At 34.0% G+C, this 22,028-nt stretch overlaps 1 protein-coding gene across 22 annotated transcripts in view; it reads right to left on the bottom strand.

Annotated features, from left to right (window-relative positions):
* KMT2C (lysine methyltransferase 2C) overlaps positions 1 to 22,028 on the bottom strand; it is a 284,203-nt gene that overhangs the window by 122,897 nt on the left and 139,278 nt on the right. For all 22 annotated transcript variants that reach the window (XM_072776881.1, XM_072776873.1, XM_072776879.1 and 19 more), the window contains one exon: positions 1,628 to 1,790. In XM_072776881.1, coding sequence (XP_072632982.1) covers positions 1,628 to 1,790 — 163 coding nt within the window. The remainder of the gene's footprint in view (positions 1 to 1,627; positions 1,791 to 22,028) is intronic.

Here is a 22,028-nt window from a genome sequence, read left to right as displayed (position 1 = left end):
GTATACCCTATTAGAACACAGTGTGCAGTAGAAAGTAGAATGGCCATTAACTAACAAAATATCTAATAATAGAAATTTGATCACAGAAAAGTTTGTATGTTGTTTGCTGAGTTCTAAAGTATGACTAAGTACAAAATACTGAAGAAAATTCAGATTCTTTTTTTTTTTTTCTAAGATTTTATTTATTCATGAGAGACACAGAGAGAGAGAGAGAGAGAGAGAGAGGTGCAGACACAGGCAGAGGAAGAAGCAGGCTCCACACAGGGAGCCCGATGTGGGACTTGATCCCAGGTCTTCAGGATCAGGCCCTGAGCTGAAGGTGGCGCTAAACCGCTGAGCCACCTGGGCTGCCCCCAGATTCTTAAATACACATACTATTGTTTCATTTGATTGGCAAAGTGCACTATACCACCCAGAATATAATCAACTATGATGACCGACAGCACACTTGGTGCACCTGTGTGAAGTAATTCATTACATGAGGTCTTAAAATAAATAACACTCATGACGGCTGCTGTGCATGAATGTTCTTTTTCTCCCGGATTCAAGTATATAATCCCATATATATTTGAAACTTTAAATTCTTATTAGCCTAATTACAACTTGACGTTTCAGCCCTGCCTATAATTTCTGTCTATACATCGAATAAGGACAAAATGATTATACATGTAAACAAAAATAATTTTAACTGAAGATGAAATTATGGTTCTGCGATTATACAATCTAACTGTATTTGAGATTATTTTAAGTGTAGGCCTGAGGTAGCTAAATTTATGTTTCACATAGCTGGAAAAGATTTTTTAAAAGCTTTCATAGATATTGCTAAGACACAGATAAAAGCTAACACTGAGGTTAACAGGTAACATAAAAAAGACTGAATAAAACATCACAGAGATTTCACAATGACACTGGAAACTCAATTTATTAGAGGGAAAAATCCCAAAGCACACATACTCATTAGAAACTTATATACTAAGAAAAAGGCAAGATCTCTGTTTGACAATAAAGATAGGAAAGAATTATAATTTCCTGTATAACAAATTTCAAATATTTTCACATAATTATAAAATACTGTTTGGAAAAGAAAGGAAAGCACAACTGAGGATTATAGGTAATCAAGATAGATAAATCAAGAAGAAGAACTAACAGAGATTTCTATAATGATTATCAGGGCTATACAATTACCAAGAATTTCAAAAGTGTTTGCTAATCCTATTAATGCATACCCTTAAATAACACCTGAGTGAATTATCTTCTAATTCTCTAACTTGGTGCAGAAGACACTGAATACTGTTTAGCTTTTTAAATGGCTTTCTTTACAGTACATATTAAAATATCGTATACTCAGTATTTCTACAGTGGTTTAAAAAAAGTTTTTTAATCAGAATTTAAAACATGCAAACTGTCTTTGAAATTTTGAGAAAATAACTTTTAGGATTTAACTTCAATGATACTAGTGATAAGAAATTCTCCCCAAGGATCTCTGGCAAAGATCCCTCAGGTTATCAAGATTATGTAATATTACCTTTTAATACAAGCAAAATAACATTTAGGGAATTTACAACATTCGTTATTTGAAGTAAATACACTGATAAATGTTTTAAAAGTGTATCTATAGTAAACTTACATCTTTCAGGAGCTTGGTCAATGTGCTCTGGACACAGAAGGAAGAAGTTCCTGAAGTCCTGAAAGGTACCAGCTCCAGCAGCACAAGGATAATGGTATATCTGGGTGCATTTCTCTTCACAGCATTTGATAGTGGCTCCAAGGTGCTTACAAAATGCACATCGCTGAAAGGGGGCAAATGGAAAATAAATCTCTTTAGAAAACCTGGTAAAGGAGCATTCAAATGTGGGGCTAGGAAGGTATTAAAAAAAGTCTTGTGTACATTAGTAGTAAAATGACTTAAGCTTCCATAATACTAAATAAAGGATCCATTAAAAATAATACAGTCTAAAGTACTCAGTTGAGCACTTGGTATAATACAGTTTCATCCATTCAAGTTTAGAAAATGAGCATCTCACTTTTTTCTACTGACTTCTGTCAAAATTTAAAATATTTTTTTAATTAGGGGATCCCTGGGTGGCTCAGCGGTTTGGCGCCTGCCTTTGGCCCAGGGCGTGGTCCTGGAGTCCCGGGATCGAGTACTGAGTTGGGCTCCCAGCATGGAGCCTGCTTCTCCCTCCTCCTGTGTCTCTGCCTCTCTCTTTCTCTCTCTTTATCTATCATGAATAAATAAATAAATAAATCTTTTTAAAAAAAATTTTTAATTAGTAATAGGGTTGAAAAGGCAGGTGTTTAGTTGTGGGTTAACAGTTTAAATCTCACCAAAAAACTAATAAAATGTATCTATATTGTTTACAAAACCTTACTATTTTTACCCTACCTAAAAATCAGTATGAAATAAATCACTCAATCATCAAATAAGCTAATGAGGACAATCATAGAATTAAAGGTACACCTACAAATCTACACACTTCCTTGTAGCAATTAGTTTCAAGTTTCTTAATAAAAATTGGGAATGGGAAGAAAAATCAAGCCATCTGAGTATCTGCTTCCCCTATTTCAGCCTGCCTGCACTCTTTTGCTAGTGATAAAAGCAAAGAAGGAAGCTCCAACAGAAACACAGGGGAAGTGTAGGGCAACTAAAAACATTAAGTCAGTACAAATTACCACAATGCAATATGTACTTACTCAGCTTTCCCTAAGAATAATTAATAAACTCTCCTTCATCCTCCCCAGGTCATTCTGGGTTATCACTTTCTTTGTGGGTCTTTTGCCAGGTGGCCTGCATGGTACAGTATAAAATCTCTGCAGACACCTCACTATCTTACATAGGCTTCTGTTTTAGCACTCATGCCATTGCATGAGAATTATTTATATGTCTTCTTTCCTGGATTTCTAGTCCTGGGTCCTTGAGCAGAAGCACCATATTTTGCTGTATTTGTTTCTATAGCACTGTGAACGCTGCTTGACACAGAAAGCCCTAATAAACAGGTGTTCAAATTTATATGTACTAAATGGACTTCACTGTTGGTACTCTCTGTTAAGTGTAACTCAAATAATGGAAGCCAAATGGGACAATCTGTGGGAAAACTGAGCCTCCTGAAAGAGACAAAGTTGCTAACATTACTAAGAAGATATATTTGTTTCTAAAGATTTTATTCATTAATTTGAGACAAAGAAAGAGAATATAAGCACGGGGGAGAGATGGAGGCAGAGTGAAAGGGAGAGCCAGATGTGGGGCTGGATCCCAAGACCCTGAGATCATGACCAGAGCCAAAGGCAGATGCTCAACTGAGTCACCCCAATGCCCCAAGCAGCTCTTCACATGCTAACATACTTATTCTAATTCTGCTGCTCTATCAGCGAATGCAATAGTTTTTAAATTATAATTCATTCTAATATTTTACATAAGGCGCCATCAAATTCTTCCTTGTAACCATCAGTCCATGGCATTGAACCAATGTAAGAAAGTTTAGCATCTCTTGATGAGCCTTCTACACATTCTGAGGACTGTCAACAGACCGCTGTAGCTTCTAAGTAACTCATAAACACTAGTTACATCTGTGGCATTTTTATTGTACATAATGTCCACAAGTTCACAGGCTCATAAATATTTAAGTTCTCTTTTGGTATGTATGGGTGTTGCATCATTAAAAAGACAGAAGAAAGCAAGCCTTACGTATTTTAATAAAGTCTAAAAACTAGCTTTTTCTAAATTTATTTTGATGCTATGACCTCTCAGGGTCTCTAAATATGTTTAGTTTATTAACACAACTCAGAATTAACAACATATGCAACATTTAAGTAGTCTGAGTATCCTTGAGTTATACTGGAAAGACCAGGAAAATGCTGAAGGAGAAAAGTGCATTTACATGTCCAAATGATTGCTAAAAAGTTTCATATTAACTCATTAACGTAACAAAATAATTTCAGCTAAATTGTTAAAACCTAAAATCTCCATTATTTTTTAACATATGACAAGCTATACAGAAGCCTTTTGCACTAAAAATAATTTTGGTGAATAAAATATAATGACTTATTTAAGTGCATAATAAGGAAACAAAATAATTTAAATTGATCCTTTTCCCAATGTCTATATCATTTTAGAAACATCAACACATTCTCTTAATCACATTTGCAATGGAAAATATTACGTGACATTAGCTAAACTACTATGAGAAGCCCTGGAATGTATCCAACATACTAATTTACAATAACATATAAAGATACAGGGAATAAAGGAAGGGAAATAAAATACTAACTGCATTTAAGTGAACGTTTCAAGCCCATCTGTTATGATTACATAGCTAATGAAAGACATTTGGCATTGAAAGAAAATGTATACTTTAAATGTAGGCTGGAATAGATCTTTCTGAACCAAATAAAAGCATTTGTAAAATTACAGAAAATATGAAAGAATACACTTCCATAGGGAACTTCTCTAATATCAGCATTCCTGTACAACATACATTAGAAATGAAACAAATTATAAACTAAGTAACAATTACAAAGCTAATTAACATTTGGGGAGAAAAGGGTAAAATAAATAGCTCTTAAATGGTTTATCAACTAAACAATTTATTTGAATCAGTATTTAAAACTTCTAAATACCATTTTTTCTTTTTCCTTTTTTAATCATTAAAAAAGAAAGAGGAGAGGTAGAGAAAAGAAGGGAAAAGTATTATAATATCTTTTGACAATTGTCCAAGAACATATCCAAGAAAAAACTCTAAATTAGAGTTCACATTGCCAACTGTTAAGAATAAGTTTGAGGAACTTCCAAAACCTTTATTTCACTAGACTAAAATAAGGAAGGCTCTCTCAAAATAAATCTGCAATACAAAACAAAGCAGAATCAACAAAATTTCAGAGACTAAGGTTAAAGAGGAGTTATGAAACAATAACAATAAATTTGAGGATATTCCAAAGCTCATTCAATTAATTATGAAGTATTTATTCTGTATCAATATGGCAATGAGCTAAGTGCTCTAAGAAATATCAAGTATTATTAGGTTTTCCATACACCAAACTTTTTAACCTTTACCAAACTTTCCTTATCAGTCAGCTGGGTTTCTCCTAGAATGCAAAATAAAGAATGAAGACAGAAAGTAAGAAAAACAAGTAAAATGACAAGGAAAACTAATCCACAAAATCCCGTGTCTCTTTAGGAAGAGTACCAGGAGGAGAGAAAAAAAAATTATAAAAATATCTAATAATAAGACCTAACATGTTAATTTTATTTAACAGTTTGGGGAGCTAAGAGAGTCTTTATCTCTGTTCCACTGATCTCTATATCACTACAAAAGTACCTACTCTTAGTATCTGTGATGCTGCCTTCCTAAACAGAAAATACTTACTTCAGATTAAAATGACTCACACCTAGAAACACTGGTGAAATTTTAAGATAACAAAGATAAAGAAAGGATTCCAGTAGCCTCACAAAAAAGAAAATAGTCCAGCTACCAAAAAAGGAGAATCAGTTATTACTTTTCACTAGCAATATTCCATGCAAAAGCAAAAAAAGCTGTATCTTCCAAAAGCAACAAAAAAATTATTTGAGACTCAAACCTTAATACCTGCTAAATTTACATTCAAGGCCATGGAGAATAAATGTAAACAGGTTAAATTCCTTATTAAAAAACAGTAACATTCAAAATGTGCAAAATATATTTTATACACTTGTGCACACATACATGCTGTATAAACACATTTTATTTATGTATATGTGTGTACATATACACATGTATATGCATGTATGTTTGTGTGTATATTTGTGTATTAAGCACAGTGACACAGCAAATTCAAAATTAAAGAGCTGGAGGGAAAAGCACAAACAAGTGCTATCAAAAAAGAAAGCAGCTATAGCAAAGAAACTTGGATCCAAATGAAAAAGCAGTGAACAGGGCAAAGATAAAGTTCACATTAAAATAGGTCCTATGTTAAAACTTCCAACAGAACAAGAAAGTCATTAAAGTTTGCATACCTAGTATGAATTTCCTTGACATAAAAAAACTGAGTAGAAATATGTATATGAATAAAGCAAACTTTAATACCACTCTTAGAAATCAAGATATAAATAGATATGAAATAACAATTTAATAACAATGATCAAGTTTGGTTCAAACTTACAAATACAAAGATCTCTATAATTCAAAACCAGAGAATATATATTCTATTCAAATGTATGTAGAATTTTTTAAATTGTTTTTAGAATTATTTTTAATTCATTATACATATGACCATTAAAAAAGTCCACAAATTCAAAAAAAAATCAAATATCTCCTAGGTCATATTCAAAAGAGCAGATATTTCCTAAACCTGATACATTAATAATTATGAATTCACAAGATAAACTCAAAAATCTATCCACAAAAAATTTAAAATTCCCTTTTATCTAGAGCAGATTTCTTTCAATTCAAAAGAAAAAATATTTTTTAAATGATTGAATAAGAAACATGTCAAAATCTCTGAGATGTGGCAAATTTGGTTAAGAAAAAAATACAGCTTGAAAAATGCAAAACTCAAGACCAAAGGATAAAAATAAATGAAGCTAGATTTCAAAACTGAAGCGAGGAAGAACTAACATATATTGCATGCAATTAGGCATCTCAGGAAGCAAACCCATCCTAATATTATGTTTAGGAAGATGTTATTGAGATTCAGGTGTTTAAGTCTCTATCAAAAGAATTAGTGTCTGCTTTAGAAAAATATGCTTAAAACAAAATCGATTGAAATAAAAATCTATCAAAACATTTTATATATAAATGGGCTTAAATCATGAGTATCTAGAGAACTGATTTGTTATTGCTGTTCTGGCCCAGTTAATCATTCTGGTTTGTACAGTAACAAATACATATTTCTGAGACATCTGCTAAAAATAATAATATTAAATAACATTACAAAGTCAAAATGGACACTACTCTGAATGAGAGTTTTTTCCCGCCACTATCTTCCCTTTCTGACCCGTCTAAATCACTGCTGTCACAATGGTCTTTCTAACAAAGTCCCTGATACCTCTGGATCAGGTCCAATCTCCTCAATATGGCATTGTGGTAGGTAGCCTCCTAAAATGCCTGCACTCCCCACTCTCACCCCAACATGTCCCACCCTAATCCAGAGACTTATAAAAAATATGATGAAATATCATGCCAGAGATTAGACTATATTACATGGCAAACAGATTTTTGCAGATGTGATTAAGGCTGCTAATCAAATGATGCTGAATTAATCAAGGGAGAGATTAGTCTATTTGAATTACACAATTCCTTTATTTATATTTTTGAAGATTTTATTTATTTGCAAGAGAAAGAACAAGCAGGGGAGAGAGACAGAGGGAGACGCAGACTTCCCGCTGAGCAGGTTGCCTGACTACCCTGGGCTTGATCCCAGGACCCTGGGTCATGACCCCAGCCAAAGGCAATCACTTAAACTGACGGAGCCACCCATGTGTCCCTACAAAATTCCTTTAAAAGCAGAAAGTTTTCTCCAGCAGGTAGGAGAAAAGAAAAGTCAGAGAAATTCAAAGCAAGGAAAGGATTCAATATATCACTGCTATCTTTAAAGACAAAAGGAGCCACAAACAAGAACCAGGAGTGGCCTCTAGGAGCTGACAGCAACCTCAGGCCAACAGCCAATTAAGAAATGGTGACTTCAGTATTATAAATGCACAAAATGGAATTCTCCCCTCAACTCTGTTTTTTTAAGATTTTATTTATTTATTCATGAGAGACACAGAGAGAGAGAGAGAGAGAGAGAGAGAGGCAGAGACACAGGCAGAGGGAGAAGCAGAAGCAGGCTACATGCTGGGAGCCCGACTTGATCCTGGGTCTCCAGGATCAGGCCCCAGGCTGAAGGCGGTGCTAAACCACTGAACCACCCAGGGATCCCTACCCTCATCTATCATCTAAATGAGCTTTAGAAGAGGATTCTTCCTCAGGGCCTTTGGATAAGCACCCAGCCTGGCAGACATCTTTAAGACCCTAAACAAAGAGCAGTAGAGCCTACTCAAACCTCTGACCTACAGAAGTATCACTTCATAAATGGGGGCTGTTTTAAGCCTTTTAATCTATGATAATTTGTTATATAGCAATAGCTCACACTTAGCACATTTCAAGGCCCTGCGTGGTTTGGTCCTGCCAAATCGCTACTTGTATTTTTAAGAAAAATTTTATATTATACTTATATTACACCACTTTTTTTTACTCAAAACTAATAAGTAAATAGGGTGAATATTTCTCCTAAAATAAGCATTTCTGAGCCAAGCATTCTGAGTACACAAATGTACCCTCTATCTACTGGGTCAAGGAAACAGCAAATTCTCTAGTTGATAGCAACATACATAAATCAAAAGCCCTAATCAAATAAACATAATAGCTATAATCTTTAACATAACCATGAATGAAAAAAAAAAACCATGAATGAAAACATGAATAAATCTGGCTACATAAAACTTTTAAACTTTTAAATGTTGAAAAACCATATATATCGCAGAGAAAATCAAATGACAAAAACTTTTTTTTAAATAACCTGCAATTTGAATTACAAATGTCTAGTATTTTGAATATATAAAAGTAAAGCTTATAAAAATATAAATAAATTATAAAACTGAGTACAACTTAAAAATAGACAATGACACTTTATAGAAGCACATAATTTAGAGAAGACATAAAGTGAGCCAATAAAACATATTTAATATGCAGGATTTAGTGAATATTATTATTTCCCAGCAACCAGGCCAAGCACTTTAGAAGAATGACCTTATTCAAATCTAACAACCACCATTTTAGATGGGTACCATTACTGCTCATTTTACAAATGAAGCACAGAGAGATTAAATTCCTTCCTCACCCTTACAAAGCCAGGAAGTGAAAGAGGAATTGAACTTGAGGACTTTATAATTACTTAGATATGAGTAATTAATGCAAATTCCATTAAGTGATTACAATAACATACTGAATAGTTTGTCTAGCTTATATCCTCATTCTCACTTAGGTTATGAGTAAAGAAGGTAGTCACTTTGGGATATGAATTCCATAAAATATTAATCTTCACTGACTACCAAAAAAAGAAATACACTAGAATGTTCATATAACACAATTCATAAGACTTCCAATTAAGAAGCTTCAATGCCCAACAGTAAAATGGATAAATTACAGTATTCCAACCACAGAATACTACTATCTATCAAGGAGAATAAATGAATGACTTACAATTAACCATTTGGGGGATCAATCCAACATAATGGTATGTGGAAAAAGAAAACAGTACTTACTGTATGAATTCAATTATATAAAGTACAAAAACAAGATTAATTTATGATGTTAATACTGATAATGCTTGCTCTTGGGAGTTAAAAATAGGAACCAAAAAGGAATTGAATTCCTGGGATGCTATTTTTAGTTTCTTTTATTTTTATTTATTTATTTATTTATTTATTTATTTATTTATTTATTTATTTATTTATTTTTAGTTTCTTGAACTGATCTCAGTTTATGTGAATTGATCTTATTTAGGGGTGTTCATACAAATGTACACCTATAATAAGTAAATTTTGCTGTGTATGTATCATACTTCAATAAAAGGTTTAAAATTACAGAATTTTAGATGAAGACTAAACTTTAAAGAAAAAATCTTTATTTCTCACATAAAATTCTATATAAATACTACTATCCTACCTGATGTGTTTCTATCTGTGGATTAAAATATATTTTTTAAAGATTTTATTTATTTATTCATAAGAGAGACAGAGATACAGGCAGAGGGAGAAGCAGGCTCCATGCAAGAGCCTGACGTGGGATTCAATCCCAGGACTCCAGGATCATGCCCTGGGCCGAAGTCAGGCGCTAAACTGCTGAGCCATCCAGGGATCCCCAAAATTTCTTATTCTTCTCAGTAACCTGTTGTATATGAAGATATTAGCTGGGAGAATCAAATGGATGAATGCACTGTAAACCTAAGATATTTACCCTTAGCAAAAAAAAAAAAAAAGAAGGAAGGAAGGAAGGAAGGAAGGAAGGAAGGAAGGAAGGAAGGAAGGAAGGAAGGAAGGAAGGAAGGAAAAAGAAAAAGGGTACATCTAACTACCACATAAACCATCTCTTACTTGGTTATTACTAAGGGCACAAAACAAAGTAGCACACATTATCAATCATGTTATGACAATGATTGTTTGAATACTAGGAAATTTGAAAACGGAAACATTTTAATTTAAACTAAGTTTGTTTGACATGATACTAAAGTAAGATAACACTGCATATTATAGAAAAGAGATAAAAACTTCTAAAACAAAGAATTTAAAAGCTTTTACATGAGTACAAGTAAACACAAACCTAATATGATTACAGTTAATTGGATGCATTTAAATCATGTCCTTTAAAAACATAACTACATATATTTGCATACTCTTTGGTCCAAATTTTGATGTCAATTAGATTTAGCCCACATTTATTTTTGTTTAAGATTTATTTATATTAGAGAGAGAGAGAGAGAGCACGTGCATATGTGCGTATGAGATCAGGGGAGAGGGAAAAAGGGAGAGAGAATCCTCAAGCAGACTCCTCAGTGAGCGTGGAGCCCAACATGGGGCTCAATCCTAGGACCTCAGCTGAGATCATGACCTGAACTGAAATCAAGAGCTGGCCACTCAAACCAACTGAGCCACCCAGGCTCCCCTACCTCACATTTAGAACTACAAGAAGCTTCTTAAAATATTGCAACAGTAGTATAAGAACGTCCATTTTTATGAACAGAATGAGGTCATCCACACAGAAGTTATATTTATAAAAAGTGGTAAATATATCCACACACAGTCAATACAGGTGAACCAGATTCTGGATGAATAAAACTTTTGTACCTGACTTTGGAGACCAAACTGTGCTTCCCACCTGTCTCACAAAGTGACAGAGCAGACTTCCATTACTATCCACTGACAACATACTACTCAGCAAGTAAGCACACTGGCAAACATTATCACATAAGAAATATCAGTAAAAATATTAATGTAAAACTAAAATGTTTGAAGAGTATTTACATAACCACAGCAAATAACTCAAAGTATATTGTATGCCACTACTGGGCTCAAAGGATGACAGCAAAAAATAATAAAAATATTAAATCTCAAATTATTAATCTACTAGCTTTAGGTATTTGTTTGTATTTATTTTTTAATTTATTTTTAGAAATCTTTATACCCAACCCACAACCCCAAGATCAAGAATCACATGCTGCTCCAACTGAGCCAGTCAGTTACCCCACTTGGGTTTCTTTCAAATTGATGCACAAAATAAACAATAATTTTCCTTTTTCTTTTAGCAACTTTTTAAGTTAGAGGAAAAAGTAAATTTCAAAATAAAAAATTATAGATTGGATAGGGTAATAAATTTTTTTTAAATATAAAGAACTACTGAATTAAATTGAAAAATATCAATATGAACTCATGATTTTGAAAAATATCTTTTCTTTATATGGTTTATTTTTTGACCAAGACTCAAAATAATTCAGGGAAACAACAATCTTTTAGAATGATGCTGGAACAACTGAATATCCACATGGAAAACAAAGAACCTTGAAACTTGGATCTTTTATTCTCACACCATACACATAATCTAACTATAAAATGAATAAACAACCAAAAGGTAACCTTGGAATATGCAATAATATTTTTATATAAGGCATACCAAGAATAATCCTTAAAAGAAAATATTTGTAAATTGACAAATTACAAATTTCATCAAAATTAAATCCCCTTGTCTTCAAAAAATACTAAAAAAATGAAAACAAGATGCAAACTAGGGAAAAATGCTCACAAAATACATCTCTAATAAATGATTTCTATGTAGAATATATAAGGGGGCTCTTTTAACTCAGTAGTAGTGAGAAGACAAAACCAGTTGGAAAAGGGGGAGGGCAGATGCAAAAGATTTGAGCAGACAATTCACAGAAGACAAAAATGGCAAGTACATAAAGATGTTCAATTCACTACTCATCAGGAAATACAAAATCAAGCACACAATGAAATATCATTAAACATCAGCCAGAATGGTTAAAATTTAGAAACACTGACAATAACCAGTCCTAGAAAAAATGAAGAGCAAATGGAACTCTCTCACATCTTACCGGTAGAAATGGAAAAGTATACAGACCCTTTTGCAGAGACTGTCAAACTGTCTTCCAAAGTCAAACACACACTTTCAAAGAAATCAGCAATTTCAGTTCTAATTATTTCCACAAGAAATATGAAAAGATACATCATATTGCATAAATGTTCATAGCAGCTTTATAAATAATAGCCACAAAGAAGAAATCTTTCAGCTGGCGAATGGATGAATCTCAAAACCACTATGCTACATATAAAAACCAGAGAGAAAAGATTTGATACTGTATGATTCCATTTATATATCAATTTAGAAAAGGCAAAACTACAGGAAGAGGAACGGATCAGTGACTGCCAGGAACTAGAGTGGTAGGAGGGAACAGAAAACAAAGGGTCATGATGGAACATTTTGGGATGGAGGAAATATTCTCTATCTTGATTAGAATGATAGTTGCATACACGACTATACATACATCTCAAAACATATTCAACTATACCTTCAGAAAGGCTGGCTCATATTGCATGTAAAATTACCCTAAAATTAAGAACAACTCTCACGCAGAAAAAAACTCCAAATTTATTTATTGGTTAATGAATGGCAAACAGGCTAATATCAGAGTAACTTTTTTGAAAATAAAACTTGTAAAATCTGAGTAAAATACAAAGCTATTCAACTACTGGAAGTCACTTGTGAACAACCAAAAGCCAAGATGGAATGGAAGGAAACCTGGAGGAAAACAACACTGGCTAAGATTTGGGTTGAAACATATGTTTAGCTACAGACATTTCCTCATGTACATGGAAAGATGGGAGACTGGAACCAGAACTCACACAAGCTTCAGTCATACTGACATGAGAAGACAGATGAATTTCTCAATGCAAGGGAGACTGGAAACTGTGGGGAAACCTTGTACGGAGGGAGCCACAGAGAAGGAAGCCCTGGATTAGAATCAACTCTCATTTTCCTTACACCTCCAACATGGACCTTCACAAAGGTACTCTGAGCAGCTTAGAAAAAGCAATACTGGAGCTGCTGAAGGACTCAGCAGAAATTCCTGATGCCAAAGGATGCGATGGTGTAGTTTGGAGTAGAGAAGTCCAGCCTCATAAAAGTCTCCCAGAACAAAACCTGCCATTGAACAGAATAAGGTAATAGAATCCAGAATCTATAACCTCTTACCGAAAATGCTCAGTGTACAATACACAGTGTACAATTGTACAATGTACAATTCCTGGACATGTGAAAAACCAAAAACAAGGGAATGGGAACCATAAGGATGGAAAAAGTATTCAAATAGAAAATGACAAGATACACAAAGACTAAAGAGCAACTATGAGAAACATGCTCAACGACTACGGAAAAAGCTGGTCCTGACAATAGCATAATAAAAGAGACATAAAAAATACAAAGTGAAAACCTAATGGAAATTCTGCAACTATGAATTAAAGTAATTTAAATAAAAATATCAGTGGATAGGTTTAAAAAGAGATTAGATATGACAGGAAAAGTAGTCAGTGACCTGGAAAATAATTTATCCATTTATCCATTCTGAGAAACTAAAATTATTGAAAAATAAATTAACAGAGCCTCAGTAACCTGTGGGACAGTATCAAATGTACTAACATGCATGTAATTGGTTGCAGAGGAAAGAGAAAATGAGACAGAGAAAGAATAAGAAATAAAGGTCAAACTTTTTACGAACTTGGTGAAAAAAATCAACTTACAGTTTTAAGAAGCTCGGCAAACCCCAAGCAGGAAGAATACAAAGAAAATCACACCTAGGCACATCATAGTCAGACTGCTGAAAACCAAAGATAAAAAGAAAATCCTGAAAGCACCCAGAGAATAAATCAAAACATTATACATACAGGAATAATGACAGTAATGACACGTGACTTCTCATCAGAAACACTGGAAGACAGGAAACAATGCAAGAACCTCTTTTAAATAAAGAAAAACACATCCAACCCAGAACTATATATTCAGGAGGGAAAAAATCTTCAGAACTGAATGCCCACTTCTATCTCCAGACAAAATGGAGAAGATGTACTTTTCCATACATTTTCACTCCGTATAGCTATAAACCTTGAACACAACACATAAGACAAACATAAGAAGATATTAAAAGGTGGAGAGAAGTTGGCAGACCAACGAAAGCTTCAGGCGCTGAAGAATGAAAAAGCATAAATTCTGAGGTTTGCTTTCTGATTTGCATACAGAAAAAGAGGTGCTAAAGATGTCAACAATCCAGAAACATTAACAGGTATACAACAAAAAGAGCCCAAAAAATGCCTGCTGTCTCCAAGCAAACAAGCTGCAAAGTGTAGGCTCGTAAGAGATTAAACAGATGGCAACCAATCTCTTGGAGCCAAATCCCACACCCCTCGGCAAAGGCCAGAAAGAACCCAGACAGCCCCTCTCCCCACTGGACAGGGTGATATCACAGAAGGCTAGACTGAGAGCCAGTACGTTCAAGGCCTCCTTCCTCCTCTGTGTCTGTGGAGAGAAAGTGAGAAGTCTGGAGTTGACCATCCACACAGGGATAAAGAGGTGTCCCTAACCCTATCCTCCCCACTGGGGAGTGGCAGGGAAAACTACTGGAGAATCAGAACTTAAACCACTGCCCAGAGCTAACATGTCCACCCTCCACTCTCACTACAGTGTCAGTGGAGACCAACTGAAGAGCAGGAAGCCAAGGCCATATCAGCAAAGCATACAGGAAAGACTAAACTTTCACTCTTGTGCAACATTCACTAGAGGCCCCTCCCCAACCATCAATGGAGGTGGAGTATGGAACCAGAACTTCCTCACAACCAACAGTAACAAACTGGTGCTGCCCTTCTGGCTTTCACCCCAAAAGCAGTTTCAGATAAAACCTGCTTCAGATAAAAGAGAAAGGGGCATTAAGTAATACAGAGAGTTTCATAACACAATACTAGAAATATAAAAGTTTAATAAAAAAATAACTTATGGGATCCCTGGGTGGCGCAGCGGTTTGGCGCCTGCCTTTGGCCCAGGGCGCGATCCTGGAGACACGGGATCGAATCCCACGTCGGGCTCCCGGTGCATGGAGCCTGCTTCTCCGGCTGCCTGTGTCTCTGCCTCTGCCTCTCTCTCTCTCTCTCTCTCTCTGACTATCATAAATAAATAAATAAAAAATTTTTAAAAAAAAGGTTTATGGTTTAAAAAAAATAACTTGTGATCTATAATAATAAAAGGAATTTCAGTGAACATAAGAAAAAGCAATCTGTAACATATATATCTGTGAACATATATATGAAGACATATGTTATTTTCCAAATATTTTAAAGTATATATTATAAAACTGCATTACCAAGAAATTACGAATAAGCATGATGCAAATTTTTTAAAAAATAGTCTCAGCAAAGAAACAAAGTCTTGGCAAAGAAATGTAAGACCTCATGAAGAAACAAATGGCAACTTTAGAAGTGAAAAATATACTAACAAAAATAAGGAACTAACTGAAAGGGCTTAACAATGGAATGAAAAAACTACCCAAACTAACAAGTGAGAAAACAGACTGATAACGATTTACAATGACATTTTTATCATAAAGTAACTTTTTGTTATACATTTGGTCCACATTTGGACTTTCTATTCTGTTCTAGCAATCTATTTATGAATCTAATCCCACAGTTATAACTGTAGCTTTCCAATATGTTTTTAACATCTGTAAGGGCTGCTGCCCCTTCATTTTTCTTTATTTTAAAGATGCTTACAGCTGTTTTTTTTTTCCTACTGAAATTTAAATCTCATAAAAATTACTTTAAGTTTATAAATTAAGTTAGGGGGCATACAGTGCTTTTATTCTCTTTACTTCCATCTTTTATTGTGAAACATATCACATATACAGAAACATATACTTTTATAATTAAGGAATTATTAAGACAGCATCTTTGTATCAACATGTAAGATAACATGAAGAATCCTGCCAGTGAAATCATTCGTATGATAATTCCAAATGCCCCCCCCCATACATAACAACTCTAGTATGGGTTTTGTAGAAATTAATCTTTTGCTTTTCTTTAGATATCTTACTAGCTACATATATATCTCTAAACAACATAATTTGCTTGTTTTGAACTGCATTTAAATATAAACATACTATGGGGTCTTTTGCGACTTCAACTCAGTGTACATTTGTGGGATTCAACCATTTGATTTCTGTAACTATCGTTCATGCATTTTCATTACTAGACAGTAATCCTTTGGATGCATATAACCTAATCTAACTACCAATTTACATTGATTCCAGCTTGCAGCTATCATTAGTATAATTTTTTAAAATATACCCTATACATTCTCATACATGTATCCTGACACATATGTGCAGATATTTTTCAATGGAGGAGTTCTCAAAGAGGGGTCCACAGACTTGTGAGGTGAATACATCTCTGAGACTTATACAAGGGATCCATGAGGCCAAAGCTATGTTCATAATAAGACATTATTTACTATTCTCACTGTGCTAATATTTGCATGTGGTTTAAAAGCAATGGTGGGTAAAATTGACGGTGCCTTTGCAGTAGCCAAGACAGTGGCACCAAACCGTACTAACAGCCATCACATTCTCAAATCGCTCACAATTGCAGTAACTATAAATAATGCTAGTTCCATTTAAGAATATCACCGATGAAGCAGTAAAATATTAAATTTCAAAATCTCAGTCCATAAATGCACATCCTTTTTTTAATAAAGATTTTATTTATTTATTTATTTATTTATTTATTTATTTATTTATTTATTTATTTATTTGAGACACACAGAGAGAGGCAGAGAACCAACACAGGCAGAGGGAGAAGCAGGCTCCCTGCAGGGAGCCCAATGCGGGACTTGATCCCAGGACCCCAGGATCATGACCTGAACCAAAGGCAGATGCTCAGCCACTGAGCCACCCACGTACCCCAATACATATCCATTAAATATTTGTGACTCAAATTGGGAAAGTATTAAGTAATGGTGCTGTTTCAAAATGTGAAGGCTTTCTGAAAGACACTTCTGTGGTAATTTGGTTGATAAACTGAAATAACTATTTTTTTCATGAAACATAATTTTTACCTGGAAGGTAAACTGACAAACGATGATTATTCAGGCTTATTTGAAAAATGGTTCTACAAAAATGAACACAGCCTAAAACTCAAAGGAAAACAACCGAGAACACTTATGGCCAATGACAACATTTAACAAACATAGATCTACCACAGTGAGCTTGACTGCTTCCTAATACTTAGACTTTTCTGATGAGATCAGGGTTATAAAAACAAATATGAATTTTGTTATTTATTAAAATGCATCGATATTTAGAACATCTGGGTCATTCAATGAACCAATATTTTCCAAAATTAATGTTATTTATTTTCAATTAATTGGAATATTTCAAAATAATGTTATAAAATCATACATGAGTAAAAGAGCCACGGAAATTGCAAGAAAATGGACTATAATATTAAAGAGCAAAGAAATGCTCATCAATAAGGCTTCAGATTCCATATTGGACCAAACCTTGAAGAATCTAACTACTTATCAAGTTTTTTTGCAATATTAACCAATATTTATAATTATCTAAAGCGGCTATTAAAATAAGTTTCCCTTTTCCTCCTCTTTTTTGTGGCTGGACTTCATATATTTTAACCAAAATGGCACATTTCAGCATGAATCCAGAAGCAGGTATGAGAATTCAGCTGTCTTCTAAGAAGCTAGATATCAATGTTTCAAAATAAGAGTAAAAGGTGTGCTGAGACCAAAAAGTTTGAGAACCTTACATTCTAAAGGTATATAAGTGGGAGTCAAACTGCTGTCTCCAGCCTTAGTAGTTGAGTAGTTGTCACAACTTCTTTTCCCAAATGACTTGCAGTTTTCACACTCTTTCACAGTAGAGAGTAAGAATTCCCAATCATCCGAATCCAGCCCAATGCTGTCTACACTCAGACTTCATTTTTGCTGATCCGATAGGAGTGTAAGGCTATCTCAATGCAGTTTCAATTTGCATTTCATGATTATGAATAAGATTATGCACCTTTCCATATGTTTACTGGATATTTGGACTATGTCTTTTGTAAACAGACTGTTTAAATTCTCTGTGATTTCTCTATTGGGTTGTCTTTCTTTTTCTTATGGTAGTTATTTTATGTATTCTAGAAATTATTCCTTTTGTTGGCCATATTTGTTGCATTATAGCAAATGCTTTCTGTATGTTAAGACTTACATAGTAAACATATTCTCCTGTGGTAGCTTTTAAAAATTTTATAATTTTATGTGGAAATGCAAAGGACAAAAAAATAACTCAAGCCATTTTCTCATTATTTGTTCCTTCTCTTGATTTTCAGTGATTTGGTCTTATTTTCTAGTATACCTGGCAATTTGACTTATTGTTGAATTTTTTTTTTTTAACTATGGTGATATTTTGAGACACTAAGTGATTTTCCACCAGAGAGGATATATTTTTTATTTCAAACCAGCACTTAGGCTAGAGAAGATCACTCTAATTCAATCTGCACGGAAATTGACTTGAAGCCTGTTTTCAAATCTTTGAGAAGACAAATTTTTCCCATTTCTCCTTTATTCTGATATTGTAGAATTCAAGGATCAGCAAACTTTTTCTGAAAAGGGACATAAATATTTTAAGGACATCTTTGTGGGACAAGAGGCAAAATCAAGGATATTATGTGAGTACTTATCTACCAAGAAAGAAAACAAATTTTCACAAAAAATTTGTAACTGTTGTTATTCAAAATATGGTAACAATTGGGGCACTTGGGTGTCTCAGTCAGGCATCCAAATCTTGATTTCAGTTCAGGTCATGATCTCAGGGCTAAGGGATCAAGTTCTATGTTGGGCTCTGCACTTGGCACATAGTCTGCATGGGATTCTGTCTCTTTTTGTCCCACCCCCTACTTGCACACTCTCTAAATAAATAAATAAAAATTTTTAAAAATATGATAATAATTGACCATGATTTTCTTTTTCTTTCTTTTTTTTTTTTTTTTTGGCAATACAGGCTACTCATGAAAAGAATGGAATTTGGAAAGAAGATAACATTTCATGTAATTGGAGTTCAAAGCTACTCTCTTCTATCATCAAAACTGACAGTAAAATGTTCACCTGTTCATTATGATATACAATAAAATTTTATTTTACATATCAATCTTTGAAAAAAATCTTTTCACACAGAGGTACTGCCAAATACTCATATCAATACAGAAGCATATAATTTTATCAAAGCATATTCATCTTTGAAAAGCATTTATAAAATTTTATTAAAATCTTTTGATCTTTGCTTTTAGCATGCCATTAAATTGCAGAATAATCACTTTAAATTAAAGGAGAGGTTGAAGTTCCTCAATTACAGAGTTAAATGGATTTTGAAATTTGAAAATTTCCTTTGTGCTTGCCTCGAGGTCCAAAAACTGCTACTGAACTGTAGTTTGAGCTTAGAAAATGTTTCTGTATCAAATTTATGTGGAAATGGAGATGCTGCTTATTTTAAATTGTGATAGCATGAAAAAGCATATAAATATGTAGCTTGACATTACTTCTGATTCAAATTAACACTAACTGTTGTAGAAGGACTTTACCACAATGTAAGTTTCACATAAAAACAGTGATTTGCTTTATAATTTTAAGTTCAAATCATCAGGAAATACTATCAATTCTGCAGCAAAAGTTAACTTTCAAATCCATTAAGTATTTGACTAGAGGTTGAGGGTAATCTTCTCACTTGGAAAAAAATTAATCTCAACCCTAAATTCAAAATTTTGCAATAAAACGTTACCATTGGTAAGTCATCAAATTGCTGCATAGTAAGGCATTTCAGTATTTTCAGCTTCTATTTCTAAGAAAAATTCCTAGAATTGAGAGACTGACTGACATCTGCCAAGACCAAATGATATTCACCATTAACAACATTAGTTTAATAAACCACGACAGATTAAATGTTTTCTGCAAAGTATCAGCTGATGGATAAATGTAATGAATACACACAGACTTTTAAATACCATTATGCAGGTTTATAAATTTGTTCAAAAAAACCCTTTTCCTGCTCTATGCTTATTTTCACAACTCTTAATTGTAACACATCTTAGCAGATTCCACTTCAGGTTGTAATGGATTAGTTTTTTTCTCAACTTCTTTGAAAATATTTTGTAATTGTTTCATGCAGATAATTCATAAAACCCAAATCTTCAGTGACTTAAGCTCATCATTGACCTTTATAATAAAAAACCAAGAAGTACTGCAACATCTACTGACACATCAGCAGCCTAGGAAAACCTCAAAAATCATTTGACTCATTTCTAAAATGACTATTGATATTGCTCGTAATGTCCTCAATTTTTAAAACTATTCTTATTCAAAGGTTAAGTTTATTTTCTGTGCACACATTTGTCTCATCTTGGATAAATGGCTTTCTGTGCTTAGATAACAAATGAGCCACCTAGAAATTTACTTTAGTTTTAATCTCATTTTCATTTTTCACTTTTGTGAGGAATTTCTATCATGATGAGATAGTCCATTTTAATTTACTATTCTTTCTGATCATTACCTTTTTATGAGTTAGGAATAGTGTGATGAGTGGTCCATCTGGTGAGGTTGATATATATATTGTACTCTTTTCCCCCCGCTCAGTGTCCCAGCATAATAAATATAATTCTAGGGACACCTGGGTGGCTCAGTGGCTGAGTGTCTGCCTTTGGCTCAGGGCATGATCCCGGGGTCCTGGGATCGAGTCCCACATGAGGCCCCCTCAGGGAGTCTGCTTCTCCCTCTGCCTGTGTCTGCCCCTCTCTCTCTCATGAATAAATAAAATCTTCAAAAATAAGTAAATAAATAGAATTCTATGCCATCTAATTTGATAACAATGGAATTTATTCCATTATGCCTCAAAAGCATATGAAACCCACTTTTCCCCTCTTCTCTGAACACGCTAAGTATGTACCAGTAATAAAAAAAATTAAGATGCTAGGACAATACATGTGGCAAACACTGATGAACTATAATTATGTTGCTGTGATTTACAGTATAACCACAGCAATGCAAAGCAGGTGGTCTCTGCACCTACAACTCAATTCTGTCAATGTAGCACAAAGAAACCATAGATAATATACAAATTAATGTGTGGCTTTGGTTCCAATAAAACGTCATTTACAAATACAAAACTTTGAATTTCAGATGATCTTCATGTATTTTAAAGATATTGTTTTAATTTTTTAACTATTTAAAAATATAAAAACTAAAAAAATTAAAATTAAAATAAAAAATATAAATATAAAGACTGAGGCACTTGGAGGACCCAGTCAGTTGTGTCTAACTCATTTTTTTAAAATATTTTTTAAAATTTATTCATGAAAGACACAGAGAAAGAGGCAGAGATATAGGCAGAGGGAGAAGCAGGCTCCACGCAGGGAGCCCGACGTGGGATCCAATCCCAGGACTCCGGGATCACACTCTGGGCCAAAGGCAGGTGCTCAACCGCTGAGCCACCCAGGCTTCCATGTGTCTAACTTGATCAAAGCTCAGGTCTTGAGCTCAGGTTCATGAGTTCAAGCCCTATGTTGGGCTCCCATTGGATGTGGAGCCTACTTAAAAAATAAAAAGTAAAAACTATCTTGGCCTGTGGGGCTTATAAACATAGGTAGTGGACTGGATTTGATCCATGGGCCATAATTTGTTAATCTTTTTTTTTTTTAAGATTTTATATTTATTTATTCATGAGAGGTAGAGAGAGAGAGAGAGAGAGAGAGAGGTGGAGACACAGGCAGAGGAAGAAGCAGGCTCTATGCGGGGAGCCCGATGTGGGACTCGATCCCAGGTCTCCAGGATCAGGCCCTGAGCTGACAGCAGCGCTAAACCGCTGAGCCAACTCTACAGACTGTCAGAATCTCTTCTCAGTTTTCCAACTTCTCAGCTAGTCTT

The sequence above is a fragment of the Canis lupus genome, chromosome 15, assembly GCF_048164855.1.
Source record: "Canis lupus baileyi chromosome 15, mCanLup2.hap1, whole genome shotgun sequence".
In the NCBI taxonomy this organism is placed as follows: Eukaryota; Metazoa; Chordata; class Mammalia; order Carnivora; family Canidae; genus Canis; species Canis lupus.
Note: the sequence above shows the minus strand (reverse complement) of the source record. Positions and strands in the feature narration are given on the sequence as shown.